The 16,926-nt window shown below is 41.3% G+C and overlaps 1 protein-coding gene across 1 annotated transcript in view; it reads right to left on the bottom strand.

Annotated features, from left to right (window-relative positions):
- The window catches only part of Not1 (CCR4-NOT transcription complex subunit 1), a 560,605-nt gene that overhangs the window by 237,338 nt on the left and 306,341 nt on the right, over positions 1–16,926 (bottom strand). Inside the window, exons 20-21 of the mRNA XM_071695617.1 lie at positions 2,243–2,422; positions 1,929–2,096 (exon numbers count right to left, since the gene is read on the bottom strand). Coding sequence (XP_071551718.1) covers positions 1,929–2,096; positions 2,243–2,422 — 348 coding nt within the window. The remainder of the gene's footprint in view (positions 1–1,928; positions 2,097–2,242; positions 2,423–16,926) is intronic.

Raw genomic sequence — 16,926 nt, forward strand, 5'->3', positions numbered from 1 at the left:
ATACACAATATTCTAAATATCCAGACTGACATTACCGAACTCTACCTGCCTGATGTAAAAAAGCGAGTTACAAGTCACCCTTGATAAACTTTTTCCGTACAGTTACTCTACCTGTCATACATTCTCTAAATGGGCCATCCTCCACTACTTGGAGCTTAAGGCTATCTCTAATTAAGGGGGCCAATCCTCCCCACTCCTTTTGCCTTCTCTTTCCTTTATAATTCTAATGCACACCTCTGGGCAGAATAGGTAGGTGAGATCCTTACTCATTAAGAAAATTTTTCCAAGACTTTGCTAACATCATGTGCACTTTCCCTTATTTGAGCCTTGACTTCCCACATTATCTATCAATGTCAACATTTGAATACATAACTTTCATCCTGAAATTACCATCTCTTAACACTCCTGTCAACTCCGTGATGCTGGAAGGGCAGCTCCAACTTCTTGTCTCATTTGGCACCTCTGACTGTACTCTTTATTTCTCTCACTCTCTTCTTTTGATCTTTCACATTTCATCAATCCACTGAATCTCAACTCATCTTTAACTTTCCAAGCTTACCTAAATACCTCGACCTGACGACTCAAACTAAAAGTAACCTGAACTGGCTGACCATTTATATCTTGATTGCAACCGAAATTACACTTGGAAATTCTAAAATCTCCAATGACCTTTTAATATGCATTCCTTCTCTCTTTCCAAAACAAAAATAATCAATGATTCATGTCTATCGACCAACTGCCTTACTAATCTTTCTAATTTTGGTGGCACCTACTCTTCAGCTATATCTTTCACTGATGAACTATCAGTGTCTCCGACTTCCTCTAACATTCTCATTCAAATAGCACTGGTCCTGTATGCTCTATATTTTCCAAGTTCTTTCATCAACCTGGCCATAAATTTTTTTGACTGCTCCCCCTTTAAAAGTGAATACTATTCTTTCTACAGCTTCACTTACTTTTCCTGTGTAACTCTGTTCGTATGACCCTAAGTATATGTTCCTTTACATCAATTTTCATTCTCTATTTATGTTGATCAGCTATGAAACTTGTTCCTTCTGCACATCCATGCCAAAGATTGTCAATTGATTATGTGTGTGTTTTAGTCCTTTCCTTTCATTAAACTGCCTCTATGACATACAGAAAAGACCCATCAGATCTAATGTGCTTTTTCGATTATGTATCTCATGAATCCCCTCCGGTAAACAACCTCTGTTCATATCCAATGACTATATTTTTCAGATCCCTATGTTCCTTTCGAATTTTGTGATACCCTTCATTATTCCCAAACTAATTTCTCAGTTTCCTCAACTACTTTTCTAGTTGTGCAAAATTTTGGTCTCGTGTGTTTTAATCATTTTCCACATCACCTCTAAATTTAAGTTCTCTAGTTGTTCCTCTTCATCTCTACATCGTCTCTTCCATATGAGTCTTGTTATGAATGACTGGTCTTGGCATATTCCCTTATCTGAGTCTACAGCATATTGTTGTCCACTTTGAAACAAAAGTGCTTAGTACTTAGCTTTGTCAAGGTTTGCCTACATGTTTGTTCTAATTTTCCTGTCTAATTTCTTTGCCTTCTATAACACCTTTACTATCTTTCTTGGCTGAGGTAGTACTAATGGCCTTAAACTGAGCTCCCAAAAGTAATACTTCAATTGTGAAAACTAAAGTCTCTAACTAAACTGATAGCGGTGCCTTTTGTTTATACAACAACTTTCCTTCCTTTTGTTAAGTCAGATCTACACTTTTATCCAATTAAGCTTAGCTATGCTTTTTCAATTCACAAATGCTAGTCTTACCTAAAAAAAGGAAAATCCACCACAGTAACACTTTAATAATAATTCCATCCTTTTAATATAGTTTGAAAATCCTATTCTCCAAGTATAAAAAATGGGCACTAATGAAGAATCTATTGCAATGAAACTAACCTGGGATCCCTTGTTGTAGGATTCTATGAGAAGGGACTTCATGTCAATATCAGTGTGAAGTATTGGTTTGTTCTTAGCAAGGGTGAGCATCCCTAACCAATGACCCAGATTCTTCAATAGCGATTTATCGGAGAAATTAGCAGCAGACTTGTCTGCTCTCAAGAGGACCTGAAACAAACAAGCATGAGAAGGCTGATTACATTATATTGTTTTTAATAAATGACACTATAGGTTCCTCATTTTTCAAAATGGCAATATATATATAAGATATATAAACCATTAAAAGGATTAACATCATGATTCGACTCTTTTACCTTAATATTCCTGAGAGTTTCCCGGCACACCATGGTATTAACATTGTTAATTTTGAGCTGATCCAAAAAGAGAGAATACAGTGTGTGGAAGTTGTTTTCTATGGATGCACGTTTCATGACCAGGTACTGCGCTACCCAAACCCAATACTCATCACCCACAACCTCACGAAGCTCTTCACACTGTAAAGGAAGCATAATATTATTACTTGCTATCTCATACCTGAAAAATCAAAGAGGGTGGGGGAGGGGATAAGAGCTGAATAAGCTTGGACATAACCAAGATGAGAAGATGGGAGATATAGGTAGTATATTTGAAGGGATGAACCTGGAAGTTCTAGCTTTGGGTGTGTGTGTGTGTGTGTGTGTGTGTGTGTGTGTGTGTGTGTGTGTGTGTGTGTGTGTGTGTGTGTGCATGTGTGTTGAAGAGTAAATTGGAGGAACAGTTTGGAAATGTCCTGGGGTACGAAGAATGATTTGGAAATTATCTAGGGATAAAGTCAAGGGTTATGTGAGCACCAGAGATATGGAAGGGGTAGCACTGCTGCTGAGGGAGTTGTTGAAATGTTTGAAAGGATGTAAAGAAGTAAGCCCAAGACTAATGTGGGTAAATATGAAAGAAGATTATAAAAGGCACTTTATTATTAGTGTTTATACACCTGGAATTGAAAAAACTAAGAGAGTTGAGTATTTTTGGGGAGAAGGATGAGTATGCCAGCAGTTTTGATGCAAGGGACAAAATATTAGTAATGGGTGATTTGAGCGCGAGTATTGCATCAGCTGAGAACATAAATGGGGGCAGGGGTTCCTAATTTTGCAAATAAGAAGAGTGAGCTGTGAAAAAGAATGGTGATTATCTTGTGGAGCTGTGTGCTGAAAATGGACCGGTGATTGGGAATACTAAATCTAAAAATAGTGTCATACATAAGTATACATGAGCGAGTGAAAGATAATAAGAGGGTATTACTGGATTATACTTCTTCCCCTTTTAGAAATTTAGAATATCAGGAGGAGAGGGTTCTAGACCCCCGCTCCCGTCCACTTTAGCCACCTTCTAAGACATGCAGGGAATGCATTAGAAGTATTCTTTCTCCCCTATCCCCAGTGTTTATGTATATGCATGTGTATGAGGTTGGGTTGGGCCATTCCTTTGTCTGTTTCCTTGCACTACCTCACTAACACAGGAGACACCAACTAAGTATAATAATAAAAAGAAATTATTGGATTATGTACTATTTAATAAGTGTGCAAAGGATAGGCTCTTGGAAGTGAATGCGCCGAGAAGAGCAGGTGATAGGATGTTTGATAACATAATTACTTACAAGAGGCAAGGTTGAAAATTAGAAGAGGCTTTATGAAAAGAGGAAATGATATGGATGGAAATGGAGTGGTAGTTAAAAGTGAGTGAGCATGGATAAGATGATTGAGAGAAGAGATACCTGGTGAAATTTAATGTAGATTGGCAAAAGGTGAGAATAATGAGGTATGGGGAGTGGGTGAGGAATGGAAGGTGTTTATGGAAGCATGGCTCACATGTGTGACATGCAGAATGAGCAAGATGTACATGAGAGATAGGGTAAAGAGTGATGGGATGTGGGAGATAAGTAGCTGGTGAAAGAGAAAAGAGAGGTGCATGGGCAACATCTGCAGGAGAGTACAAGGGATTAGGAGACATACATAGAAGACTTAGAAAAAAAAAAGTTATGATGTTGGGAAAATATCAAGATGGCCAAGAGTGCTGGCAAGAAGCCACTGCACTGTGTGTTCTGAGTGCCCAGTGTGCCAAGCAATCTCACATCTACCCACATTTTCTTACTTCCAAGCAAGAATTCAGGCTTTCTCCTCCTTAGAAAGGAAAATGCTAACCATCTTGAAGCAAAGTTGGAAGAAACAGAAGAAATTAGATTTCCAGAGGCAAAATTTCTCAAAAATGAAGTAGCAGCCAAGAGGAATAAAGAAAGAACATCCTTCCCTAAAGATAGCCTGATGCACAATGAAGGAGGTTGCTGGTGTTCACACTGTTAGAAACACTGGTCTCAGTGAATAGATGTATGATGATTTAACCCTGAGAGCATTATAAGCTTGTGCCCTCAATAAACCTTAGCTGTGTATCAAATTTGAAAATATGCCTCTTTTTTCTTTTTTTTTTGTGTGTGCGCTCATGAATTTTATACATGTTTGCCATTTCCAGCGTGAGCAAGGTAGCGTCAAGAACAGATGACAAGAGGCTAAGTATTACAGAAAGGTAGGATTTCCAGCCATCTGCTCCTCCCCCTCTTAGTCACCTTCAATGACAAGCAGGGTTAAGTGTCACAGAATGTGGAGCGGTAGGAGCAAGTGGCGGGAAATCCTCCCTTCCTTTGTTACTTTCCGAAAGAAATACCAGAGTAATGAGCCAAGTGAGGATTCTTCCATCAAAGGGTCTGTCATCTGTTCTTGAAAGGAATCAGTCACAAAGGAAATGGCAAGCATATATGGAAGTGGTGAGAGTAAGTGAGCTTGGAAAGGAGACGTGTGTGTGCAGAATGGCAAAAGGTGAGAGCAAATGATGTAAGAGGAGTGGGGGAGGAATGGGATATATTTAGGGAAGCAATGATGGCTAGCGCAAAAGATGCATAGGGTATGAGGAAGGTGGGAGGTGCACAGATTAGAAAGGGTAGCGAGTGGTGGGATGAAGAAGTAAGATTGTTAGTGAAAAAGAAGTTGTTTGAATGATTTTTGCAGGTAAGTAGTGCAAATGACTAGGAGTTGTATAAAAGAAAGTGCAAGGAGATCAAGAGAAAGGTGCAAGAGGTGAAAAAAAGAGCAAATGAGAGTTGGGACAGTATCAATAAATTTTAGGGAGAATAAAAATGAAATGTCCACCCTTTATAGAACTTTAAATACAAGGAGGGGAGGGTTTCCAGCCCCTTGCTCCTACCCCCTTTAGTTGCCTTCTATGACACACAGGGAATATGTCGGAAGTGTAGCATTTATGGATCAGGAGAATGCTTGTGATAGGGTTGATAGAGATGCTTTGCAGAAGGATCTAAGAATATATGGCGTGGAATGTTGCTAAAAGCAGCGAAAAGTTTTTACCAAGGATGTAAGGAATGTGTACAAGTAGGAACGGAATAAAGTGACTGGTTCTCAGTGAATGACGGTTTGCAGCTGGGGTGCGTGATGTCTCCATGGTTGTTTAATTTGTTTATGGATGGGTTGCTTAAGGAGGAGAATGCAAGAGTTTTGGAGAGAGGAGCAAGTATGCAGTCTGTTCTGGATGAGAGGGCTTGGGAAGTGAGTCAGTTGTTGTTTACTGATGACATAACACTAGTGGCTGATTCAGGTGAGAAACTGCAGAAGTTGGTGACTGAGTTTGGCAAAGTGTGTGAAAGAAGAAAGTTGAGAGTAAATGTGAATAGGAGCAAGGTTATTAGGTTCAGTAGGGTTGAGGGACAAGTTAATTGGGAAGTGGGTTTGAACAAAGAAAAACTGGAGGAAATGAAGTGTTTTAGATATCTGGGAGTGGAATTAGCAGGGGATGGAACCATGGAAGCTGATGTGAGTCACAGGGTGGTGGAGGGGGTAAAGGTTCTGGGAGCACTGAAGAATGTGTGGAAGGCAAGAACATTATCTCAGAGCAAAAATGATAATGTTTGAAAGAATAGCGGTTCAAACAATGTTACATGGTTGTGAGGCATGGGCTATAGATAGGGTTGTGCAGAAGAGGGTAGATATGTTGGAAATGAAATGTTTGAGGACAATGTGTGGTGTGAGGTGGTTTGATTGAGTAAGTAATGAAAAGGTAAGAGAGATGTGTGGAAGAGGGTTTGTTGAAACGGTTTGGAGACATGGAAAGAATGAGTGAGAAAAAATTAACAAAGAGGATATATGTGGCAGAGGTAGAGGGAAGAAGGAGAAGTGGGAGATCAAATTGGAGGTGGGAGAATGGAGTGAAAAAAATTTTGAGCGATAGGGGCCTGAACATACAGGAGAATGAAAAGCATGCAAGGAATAGAGTGAATTGGAACGATGTGGTATACTGGACTCGACGTGCTGTCAATGGATTGAACCGAGGCATGTAAAGCGTCTGAGGTAAACCGGGGTGTGTGGGTGTGTGTTTGTGTGTGTGTGTGCTATTTCATGTGTGGCAGGGTTTGGCGATGGGAATGGATGAAGGCAGCAAGTATGAATATGTACATATGCAATCCTCAGTAACAGCATAGAACTGTGGAAGTTACCATGGAAAGTTCCACTTTTAGTGTCAGCATATTTCAAGCCCCTATTCCGCCGCTGGCAGGGAGATGGCACCAGGCAGCGCAAAAGTAGGTATCAGCTGGCTCTGCTGGAGACACACACTGGTCTCCCCGTTAACTTTTGTTCCCATCCCCTTTGTTGTCAAGCTTCGAAACAAAAATATTTTTGTAACGTAGGTTTGAGTGCAAGCCAAAGGAGACTCATGGAACTTATATGTTTGTGTATGTATATGTATGTATACATGGAAATGTATATGTACGTATATGTGCATGTGTGGGCATTTATGTATATACATGAGCAAGTGGGTGGGTTGGACCATTCCTCATCTGTTTCCTTGTGCTATCTCGCTAACGTAGGAGACACTAAGTAAAATAAAAAAAAGAATGTTTTGGAAGATGGTAAATAAAGTGTGTAACACAAGAGAACAAACTGGAACATCAGTGAAGGGGGTAAATGGGGAGGCAATAATAAGTAGAGATGAAATTATGAGATGGAGTGAGTATTTTGAAGGACTGCTGAATGTGTTTGATGATAGAGTGGCAAATATACAGTGCTTTGGTCAGGGTGGTGTGCAACGTGAGAGGGTCAGGGAGAATGATTTGCTAAACAGAGAAGAGGTAAAGAAAGCTTTGCAGAACATGAGAGCCGGCAAGACGGTAGGTTTGGAAAACACTGCAGTGGAATTTATCAAAAAAGGGGGCGACTGTGTTGTTGATTGGTTGGTAAGGATATTCAATGTTGTATGGATCATGGTGAAGTGCCTGAAGATTGGCGGAATGCATGCATAGTGCCATTGTACAAAGGCAATGGGGATAAAGGCGAGTGTTCAAATTACAGAGGAACAAGTTTGTTGAGAATTCCTAGGAAATTATATGGGAGGGTATTGATTGAGAGGATAAAGGCATGTACAGAGCATCAGATTGGGGAAGAGAAGTGTGGTTTCAGAAGTGGTAGAGGATGTGTGGATCCGGTGTTTGCTTTGAAGAATGTATGTGAGAAATACTTAGAAAAGCTGATGGATTTGTATGGATCTGGAGAAGGCATATGAAAGGGTTGATAGAGATGCTTTGTGAAAGGTTTTAAGAGTACATGGTGTGAGAGGTATGTAGCTAGAAGCATTGAAAAGTTTTTACCAAGTATGTAAGGCATGTGTATGAGTAGGAAGAAAGGAAAGTGACTGGTTCCCAGTGAATGTCGGTTTGCAGCAGGCATGGGTGATGTCTCTATGGTTGTTTAATTTGTTTATGGATGGGGTTGTTAGGGAGGTTAATGTAAGAGTTTTGGAGAGAGGGGCACGTGTGCAGTCTGTTTTGGATGAGAAGGCTTGGGAAGTGAGTCAGTTGTTGCTCGATGATGATACAATGCTGGTGGCTGATACGGGTGAGGAACTGCAAAAGTTGGTGACTGAGTTTGGTATAGTGTGTGAAAGAAGAAAGTTGAGTGTGAATAAGAGCAAGGTTATTAGGTTCAGTGGGGTTATGGGACAAGTTAATTGGGAGGTAAGTTTGAATGGAAAAAATTTACAGGAGAAAATGAAATGTTTTAGATACCTGGGAATGGACTTAGCAACGGATGGAACCTTGGAAACAGAAGTGAGTCACAGGGTGGGGGAGGGGGCAAAGGTTCTGCGAGCATTGAAGATGTGTAGAAGGCAAGAACGTAATTTTGGAGAGCAAAAATGGGTATGTTTGAAAGAATAGTGACCCTCTCACTTTGCACACTACCACTGACCAAAACACCCTATATCTGCCACTCTATCATAAAACACATTCTACAAACCTTTGAAATATTCACTCAATCTCCTTATCACTTCATATACTTGTTATTACCTCCCCATTTGCCCCCTTCACTGATGTTCCCATTTGCTCTCTTCTCTTGCACACTTTATTTCCCTCCATCCAAAACATCTTTTTATTCATTTATATTTATTTTGCTTTGTCGCTGTCTCCCGCGTTAGTGAGGTAGCGAAAGGAAACTGACGAAAGAATGGTCCAACCCACCCACATACACATGTATATACATACACATCCACACACGCAACTATATATACCAATACATCTCAACATATACATATAACCACACAAACATATACATATATACACATGTACATAATTCATACTGTCTCCCTTTATTCATTCCCATCGCCACCCCGCCACACATGAAATAACAACCCCCTTCCCCCTCATGTGCACGAGGTAGCGCTAGGAAAAGACGACAAAGGCCACATTCGTTCACACTCAGTCTCTATATGTAATGTAATAGTGCACCGAAACCAAAGCTCCCTTTCCACATCCAGGTTCCACAGAACTATCCATGGTTTACTCCAGACGCTTCACATGCCCTGGTTCAATCCACTGACAGCACGTCGACCCCAGTATACCACATCATTCCAATTCACTCTATTCCTTGCATGCCTTTCCCCCTTCTGAATGTTCAGACCCCTATCACTCAAAATCTTTTTACTCCATCTTTCCACCTCCAATTTGGTCTCCCTCTTCTCCTCGTTCCCTCCACCTCTGACACATATATTCTCTTAGTCAATCTTCCCTCTCTCATTCTCTCCATGTGACCAAACCATTTCAAAACACCCTCTTCTGCTCTCTCAACCACACTCTTTTTATTGCCACACATCTCTCTTACCCTATCATAGCTTGATCAAACCACCTTACACCACATATTGTCCTCAAACATCTCATTTTCAGCAAATCCATCCTCCTCCGCACAACTCTATCTATAGCCCACGCCTCGCAACCATGTAACATTGTTGGAACCACTATTCCTTCAAACATACCCATTTTTGCTTTCCGAGATAATGTTCTCGACTTCCACGCATTCTTCAACGCTCCTAGAACTTTCGTCCCCTCCCCCCACCCTATGATTCACTTCAACTTCCATGGTTCCATCCGCTGCCAAATCCACTCCCATATATCTAAAACACTTCACTTCCTCCAGTTTTTCTCCATTCAAACTTACCTAGCTATTGACTTGTCCCTCAACCCTACTGTACCTAATAACCTTGCTCTTATTCACATTTACTCTCAGCTTTCTTCTTTCATACACTTTACCAAACTCAGTCACCAGCTTCTGCAGTTTCTCACATGAATCAGCCATCAGCGCTATATCATCAGCAAACAACAACTGACTCACTTCCCAAGCTATTTCATCCACAACAGATTGCATACTTGCCCTTCTTTCCAAAACTCTTGCATTCACATCCCTAAGAACCCCATTCATAAACAAATAAAACAACCATGTAGACATCAAACACCCTTGCCACAAACCTACATTCACCGAGAACCAATCACTTTCCTCTCTTCCTACATATGCATATGCCTTACATCCTCAATAAAAACTTTCCACTGCTTCTAACAAGTTGCCTCCCACACCATATATTCTTAATACCTTCCACAGAGCATCTCTATCAACTCTATCATATGCCTTCTCCAGATCCACAAATGCTACAAACAAATCCATTTGCTTTTCTAAGTATTTCTCACATACATTCTTCAAAGCAAACACCTGATCCACACATACTCTACCACTTCTGAAACTACACTGCTCTTCCCCAATCTGATGCTCTGTACATGCCTTCAACTTCTCAATCAATACCCTCCAATATAATTTCCCAGGAATACTCAACAAACTTATACCTCTGTAATTTGAGCATTCACTTCTATCCCCTTTGCCTTTGTACAATGGCACTATGCAAGCATTCTGCCAATCCTCAGGTACCTCACCATCAGTCACACATACATTAAATAACCTTACCAACCAGTCAACAATACAGTCACCCCCTTTTTTAATAAATTTCACTGCAATACCATCCAAACCCGCTGCCTTGCCGGCTTTCATCTTCTGCAAAGCTTTTACTACGTCTTCTCTGTTTATCAAATCATTCTCCCTAACCCTCTCACTTTGCACACCACCTCGACCAAAACACCCTATATCTGCTACTGTATCATCAAACACATTCAACAAACCTTCAAAATACTCACTCCATCTCCTTCTCACATCACCACCACTTGTTATCACCTCCCCATTTGTTCCCATTTGTTCCCTTGTCTTATGCACTTTATTTACCTCCTTCCAAAACATCTTTTTATTCTCCCTAAAATTTAATGATACTCTCTCACTCCAACTCTCATTTGCCCTCTTTTTCACCTCTTCTACCTTTCTCTTGACCTCCTGCCTCTTTCTTTTATAAATCTCTCAGTAATTTGCCTTATTTCCCTGCAAAAATCATCCAAATGCCTCTCTCTTCTCTTTCAGTAGCAATCTTACTTCTCCATCCCACCACTCAGTACCCTTTCTAATCTGCCCACCTCCCACACTTCTCATGCCACAAGCATCTTTTGCATAAGCAATCACTGCTTCACTAAATGCATCCCATTCCTCCCCCACTCCTCTTACCTCCTTTGTTCTCACCTTTTTCCATATACATATATATATATATATATATATATATATATATATATATATATATATATATATATTTTTTTTTTTACTTTGTCGCTGTCTCCCGCGTTTGCGAGGTAGTGCAAGGAAACAGACGAAAGAAATGGCCCAACCCCCCCACACACATGCATATACACACGTCCACACACGCAAATACACATACCTACACAGCTCTCCATGGTTTACCCCAGACGCTTCACATGCCTTGATTCAATCCACTGACAGCACGTCAACCCCGGTATACCACATCGCTCCAATTCACTCTATTCCTTGCCCTCCTTTCACCCTCCTGCATGTTCAGGCCCCGATCACACAAAATCTTTTTCACTCCATCTTTCCACCTCCAATTTGGTCTCCCTCTTCTCCTTGCTCCCTCCACCTCCGACACATATATCCTCTTGGTCAATCTTTCCTCACTCATCCTCTCCATGTGCCCAAACCACTTCAAAACACCCTCTTCTGCTCTCTCAACCACGCTCTTTTTATTTCCACACATCTCTCTTACCCTTACGTTACTCACTCGATCAAACCACCTCACACCACACATTGTCCTCAAACATCTCATTTCCAGCACATCCATCCTCCTGCGCACAACTCTATCCATAGCCCACGCCTCGCAACCATACAACATTGTTGGAACCACTATTCCTTCAAACATACCCATTTTTGCTTTCCGAGATAATGTTCTCGACTTCCACACATTCTTCAAGGCCCCCAGAATTTTTCGCCCCCTCCCCCATCCTATGATCCACTTCCGCTTCCATGGTTCCATCCGCTGCCAGATCCACTCCCCGATATCTAAAACACTTCACTTCCTCCAGTTTTTCTCCATTCAAACTCACCTCCCAACTGACTTGACCCTCAACCCTACTGTACCTAATAACCTTGCTCTTATTCACATTCACTCTCAACTTTCTTCTTCCACACACTTTACCAAACTCAGTCACCAGCTTCTGCAGTTTCTCACATGAATCAGCCACCAGCGCTGTATCATCAGCGAACAACAACTGACTCACTTCACAAGCTCTCTCATCCCCAACAGACTTCATACTTGCCCCTCTTTCCAAAACTCTTGCATTTACCTCCCTAACAACCCCATCCATAAACAAATTAAACAACCATGGAGACATCACACACCCCTGCCGCAAACCTACATTCACTGAGAACCAATCACTTTCCTCTCTTCCTACACGTACACATGCCTTACATCCTCGATAAAAACTTTTCACTGCTTCTAACAACTTTCCTCCCACACCATATATTCTTAATACCTTCCACAGAGCATCTCTATCAACTCTATCATATGCCTTCTCCAGATCCATAAATGCTACATACAAATCCATTTGCTTTTCTAAGTATTTCTCACATACATTCTTCAAAGCAAACACCTGATCCACACATCCTCTACCACTTCTGAAACCACACTGCTCTTCCCCAATCTGATGCTCTGTACATGCCTTCACCCTCTCAATCAATACCCTCCCATATAATTTACCAGGAATACTCAACAAACTTATACCTCTGTAATTTGAGCACTCACTCTTAACCCCTTTGCCTTTGTACAATGGCACTATGCACGCATTCCGCCAATCCTCAGGCACCTCACCATGAGTCATACATACATTAAATAACCTTACCAACCAGTCAACAATACAGTCACCCCCTTTTTTAATAAATTCCACTGCAATACCATCCAAACCTGCTGCCTTGCCGGCTTTCATCTTCCCCAAAGCTTTCACTACCTCTTCTCTGTTTACCAAATCATTTTCCCTAACCCTCTCACTTTGCACACCACCTCGACCAAAACACCCTATATCTGCCACTCTATCATCAAACACATTCAACAAACCTTCAAAATACTCACTCCATCTCCTTCTCACATCACCACTACTTGTTATCACCTCCCCATTTGTGCCCTTCACTGAAGTTCCCATATGTATATATATATATATATGGGGATAGGGGAGAAAGAATACTTCCCATGAATTCCTCATGTGTTGTAGAAGGCGACTAAAGGGAACGGGAGCGGGGGGCCAGAAACCCTCCCCTCCTTGAATTTTAACTTTCTAAAAGGGGAAACAGAAGAAGGAGTCACTCAGGGAGTGCTTATCCTCCTTAAAGGCTCAGATTGAGGTGTCTAAATGTGTGTGGATGTAAACAAAATGAGAAAAAAGGAGAAATAGGTAGTATATTTGAGGAGAGGAACCTGGATGTTTTGGCTCTAAGTGAAATGAAGCTCAAGGGTAAAGGGGAAGAGTGGTTTCGGAATGTCTTGGGAGTAAAGTCAGGGGTTAGTGAGAGGACAAGAACAAGGGAAGGAATAGCACTACTCCTGAAACAGGAGTTGTGGGAGTAATTGATAGAATGTAAGAAAGCAATATGGGTAAAACTGAAAGTTGATGGAGAGAGATGGGTGATTATTGGTGCATATGCACCTGGGCATAAGAAAGATCATGAGAGGCAAGTGTTTTGGGAGCAGCTGAGTGAGTGTGTTAGTGGTTTTGATGCACAAGACCGGGTTATAGTGATGGGTGATTTGAATACAAAGGTGAATAGTGTGGCAGCTGAGGGAATAATTGGTATACATGGGGTGTTTAGTGTTGCAAATGGAAATGGTGAAGAGCTTGTAGATTTATGTGCCGAAAAAGGATGTGGTGATTGGGAATACCTGGTTTAAAAGGAGAGATATACATAAGTATACGTATGTAAATAGGAGAGATGGCCAGAGAGCGTTATTGGATTATGTGTTAATTGATAGGCATGAAAGAGAGAGACTTTTGGATGTTAATGTATTGAGATGTGCAACTAGAGGGTTGTCTGATCATTATCTTGTGGAGGTGAAGGTGAAGATTTGTATGGGTTTTCAGAAAAGAAGAGAGAATGTTGGGGTGAAGAGAGTGGTGAGAGTAAGTGCTTGGGAAGGAGACTTGTGTGAGGAAGTACCAGGAGAGACTGAGTACAGAATTGAAAAAGGTGAGAACAAAGGAGGTAAGGGGAGTGGGGGAAGAATGGGATGTATTTAGGGAAGCAGTGATGGCTTGCGCAAAAGATGCTTGTGGCATGAGAAGAGTGGGAGGTGGGTTGGTTAGAAAGGGGAGTGAGTGGTGGGATGAAGAAGTAAGATTAGTAGTGAAAGAGAAGAGAGAGGCATTTGGACGGTTTTTGCAGGGAAAAAATGCAAATGAGTGGGAGATGTATAAAAGAGAGAGGCAGGAGGTCAAGAGAATGATACAAGGGGTGAAAAAGAGGGCAAATGAGAGTTGGGGTGAGAGAGAATCATTAAATCTTAGGGAGAATAAAAAGATGTTTTGGAAGGAGGTAAATAAAGTGTGTAAAACAAGGGAGCAAATGGGAACTTCAGTGAAGGGGGCTAATGGGGAGATGATAACAAGTGGTGGTAATGTGAGAAGGAGATGGAGTGAGTATTTTGAAGGTTTGTTGAATGTGTTTGATGATAAGAGTGGCAGATATAGGGTGTTTTGGTCAAGGTGGTGTGCAAAGTGAGAGGGTTAGGGAAAATGATTTGGTAAACAGAGAAGAGGTTGTAAAATCTTTGTGAAAGATGAAAGCCGGCAAGGCAGCAGGTTTGGATGGTATTGCAGTAGGATTTATTAAAAAAAGGGATGACTGCATTGTTGACTAGTTGGTAAGGTTATTTAATGTATGTATGATTCATGGTGACGTGCCTGAGGATTGGCGGAATGCTTGCATAGTGCCATTGTACAAAGGCAAAGGGGATAAGAGGGTATTGATTGAGAGGGTGAAGGCATGTACAGAGCATCAGATTGGGGAAGAGCAGTGTGGTTTCAGAAGTGGTAGACGATGTGTGGATCAGGTGTTTGCTTTGAAGAATGTATGTGATATATACTTAGAAAAGCAAATGGATTTGTATGTAGCATTTATGGAGCTGGAGAAGGCATATGATAAAGTTGATAGAGATGCTCTATGGAAGGTATTAAGAATATATGGTGTGGGAGGAAAGTTGTTCGAAGCAGTGAAAAGTTTTTATCGAGGATGTAAGGCATGTGTACGTGTAGGAAGAGAGGAAAGTGATTGGTTCTCAGTGAATGTAGGTTTGCGGCAGGGGTGTGTGATGTCTACATGGTTGTTTAATTTGTTTATGGATAGGGTTGTTAGGGAGGTGAATGCAAGAGCTTTGGAAAGAGGGGCAAGTATGCAGTCTGTTGTAGATGAGAGAGCTTGGGAAGGAAGTCAGTTGTTGTTCGCTGATGATACAGCGCTGGTGGCTGATTCATGTGAGAAACTGCAGAAGTTGGTGACTGAGTTTGGTAAAGTGTGTGAAAGAAGAAAGTTAAGAGTAAATGTGAATAAGAGCAAGGTTATTAGGTACAGTAGGGTTGAGGGACAAGTCAATATGGAGGTAAGCTTGAATGGAGAAAAACTGGAGGCAGTAAAGTGTTTTAGATATCTGGGAGTGGATCTGGCAGCGGATGGAACCATGGAAGCGGAAGTGAATCATAGGGTGGGGGAGGGGGCGAAAATCCTGGGAGCCTTGAAGAATGTGTGGAAGTCGAGAACATTATCTCTGAAAGCAAAAATGGGTATGTTTGATGGAATAGAGGTTCCAACAATGTTGTAAGGTTGTGAGGCGTGGACTATGGATAGAGTTATGCGCAGGAGGGTGGATGTGCTGGAAATGAGATGTTTGAGGACAATATGTGGTGTGAGGTGGTTTGATCGAGTAAGTAATGTAAGGGTAAGAGAGATGTGTGGAAATAAAAAGAGTGTGGTTGACAGAGCAGAAGAGGGTGTTTTGAAATGGTTTGGTCACATGGAGAGAATGAGTGAGGAAAGATTGACCAAAAGGATATATGTGTCAGAGGTGGAGGGAACGAGGAGAAGTGGGAGACCAAATTGGAGATGGAAAGATGGAGTGAAAAAGATTTTGAGTGATCGGGGCCTGAACATGCAGGAGGGTGAAAGGCTTGCAAGGAATAGAGTGAATTGGATCGATGTGGTATACCGGGGTCTACGTGCTGTCAATGGATTGAATCAGGGCATGTGAAGCGTTTGGGGTAAACCATGGAAAGTTCTGTGGGGCCTCGATGTGGAAAGGGAGCTGTGGATAGGGGAGAAAGAATACTTCCCACGTATTTCCTGCGTGTCGTAGAAGGCGACTAAAAGGGGAGGGAGTGAGGGCTGGAAATCCTCCCCTCTCACTTTTTTTTTAATTTTCCAAAAGAAGGAACAGAGAAGGGGGCCAGGTGAGGATATTCCCTCAAAGGCCCAGTCCTCTGTTCTTAACACTACCTCGCTAATGCGGGAAATGGCGAATAGTTTGAAAGAAATATATATATATATCTTTTTCTTTTAAACTATTCGCCATTTCCCGCGTTAGCGAGGTAGCGTTAAGAACAGAGGACTGGGCCTTTGTGGAATATCCTCACCTGGCCCCCCTCTGCTCCTTCTTTTGGAAAATTAAAAAAAAAACGAGAGGGGAGGATTTCCAGCCCCCACTCCCTCCCCTTTTAGTCGCCTTCTACGACACGCATATATATATATATATATATATATATATATATATATATATATATATATATATATAATAATAGTATAATAAAAAAAAATAAATATATATATATATATATATATATATATATATATATATATATATATATATATATATATATATATATATATATATATATATATATATTTTTTTTTTTTTTTTTTTTATACTTTGTCGCTGTCTCCCGCGTTTGCGAGGTAGCGCAAGGAAACAGACGAAAGAAATGGCCCAACCCCCCCCCCCCCATACACATGTACATACACACGTCCACACACGCAAATATACATACCTACACAGCTTTCCATGGTTTACCCCAGACGCTTCACATGCCTTGCTTCAATCCACTGACAGCACGTCAACCCCTGTATACCACATGACTCCAATTCACTCTATTTCTTGCCCTCCTTTCACCCTCCTGCATGTTCAGGCCCCGATCACACAAAATCTTTTTCACTCCATCTTTCCA

Source organism: Panulirus ornatus, chromosome 58, assembly GCF_036320965.1.
Source record: "Panulirus ornatus isolate Po-2019 chromosome 58, ASM3632096v1, whole genome shotgun sequence".
NCBI lineage: Eukaryota > Metazoa > Arthropoda > Malacostraca > Decapoda > Palinuridae > Panulirus > Panulirus ornatus.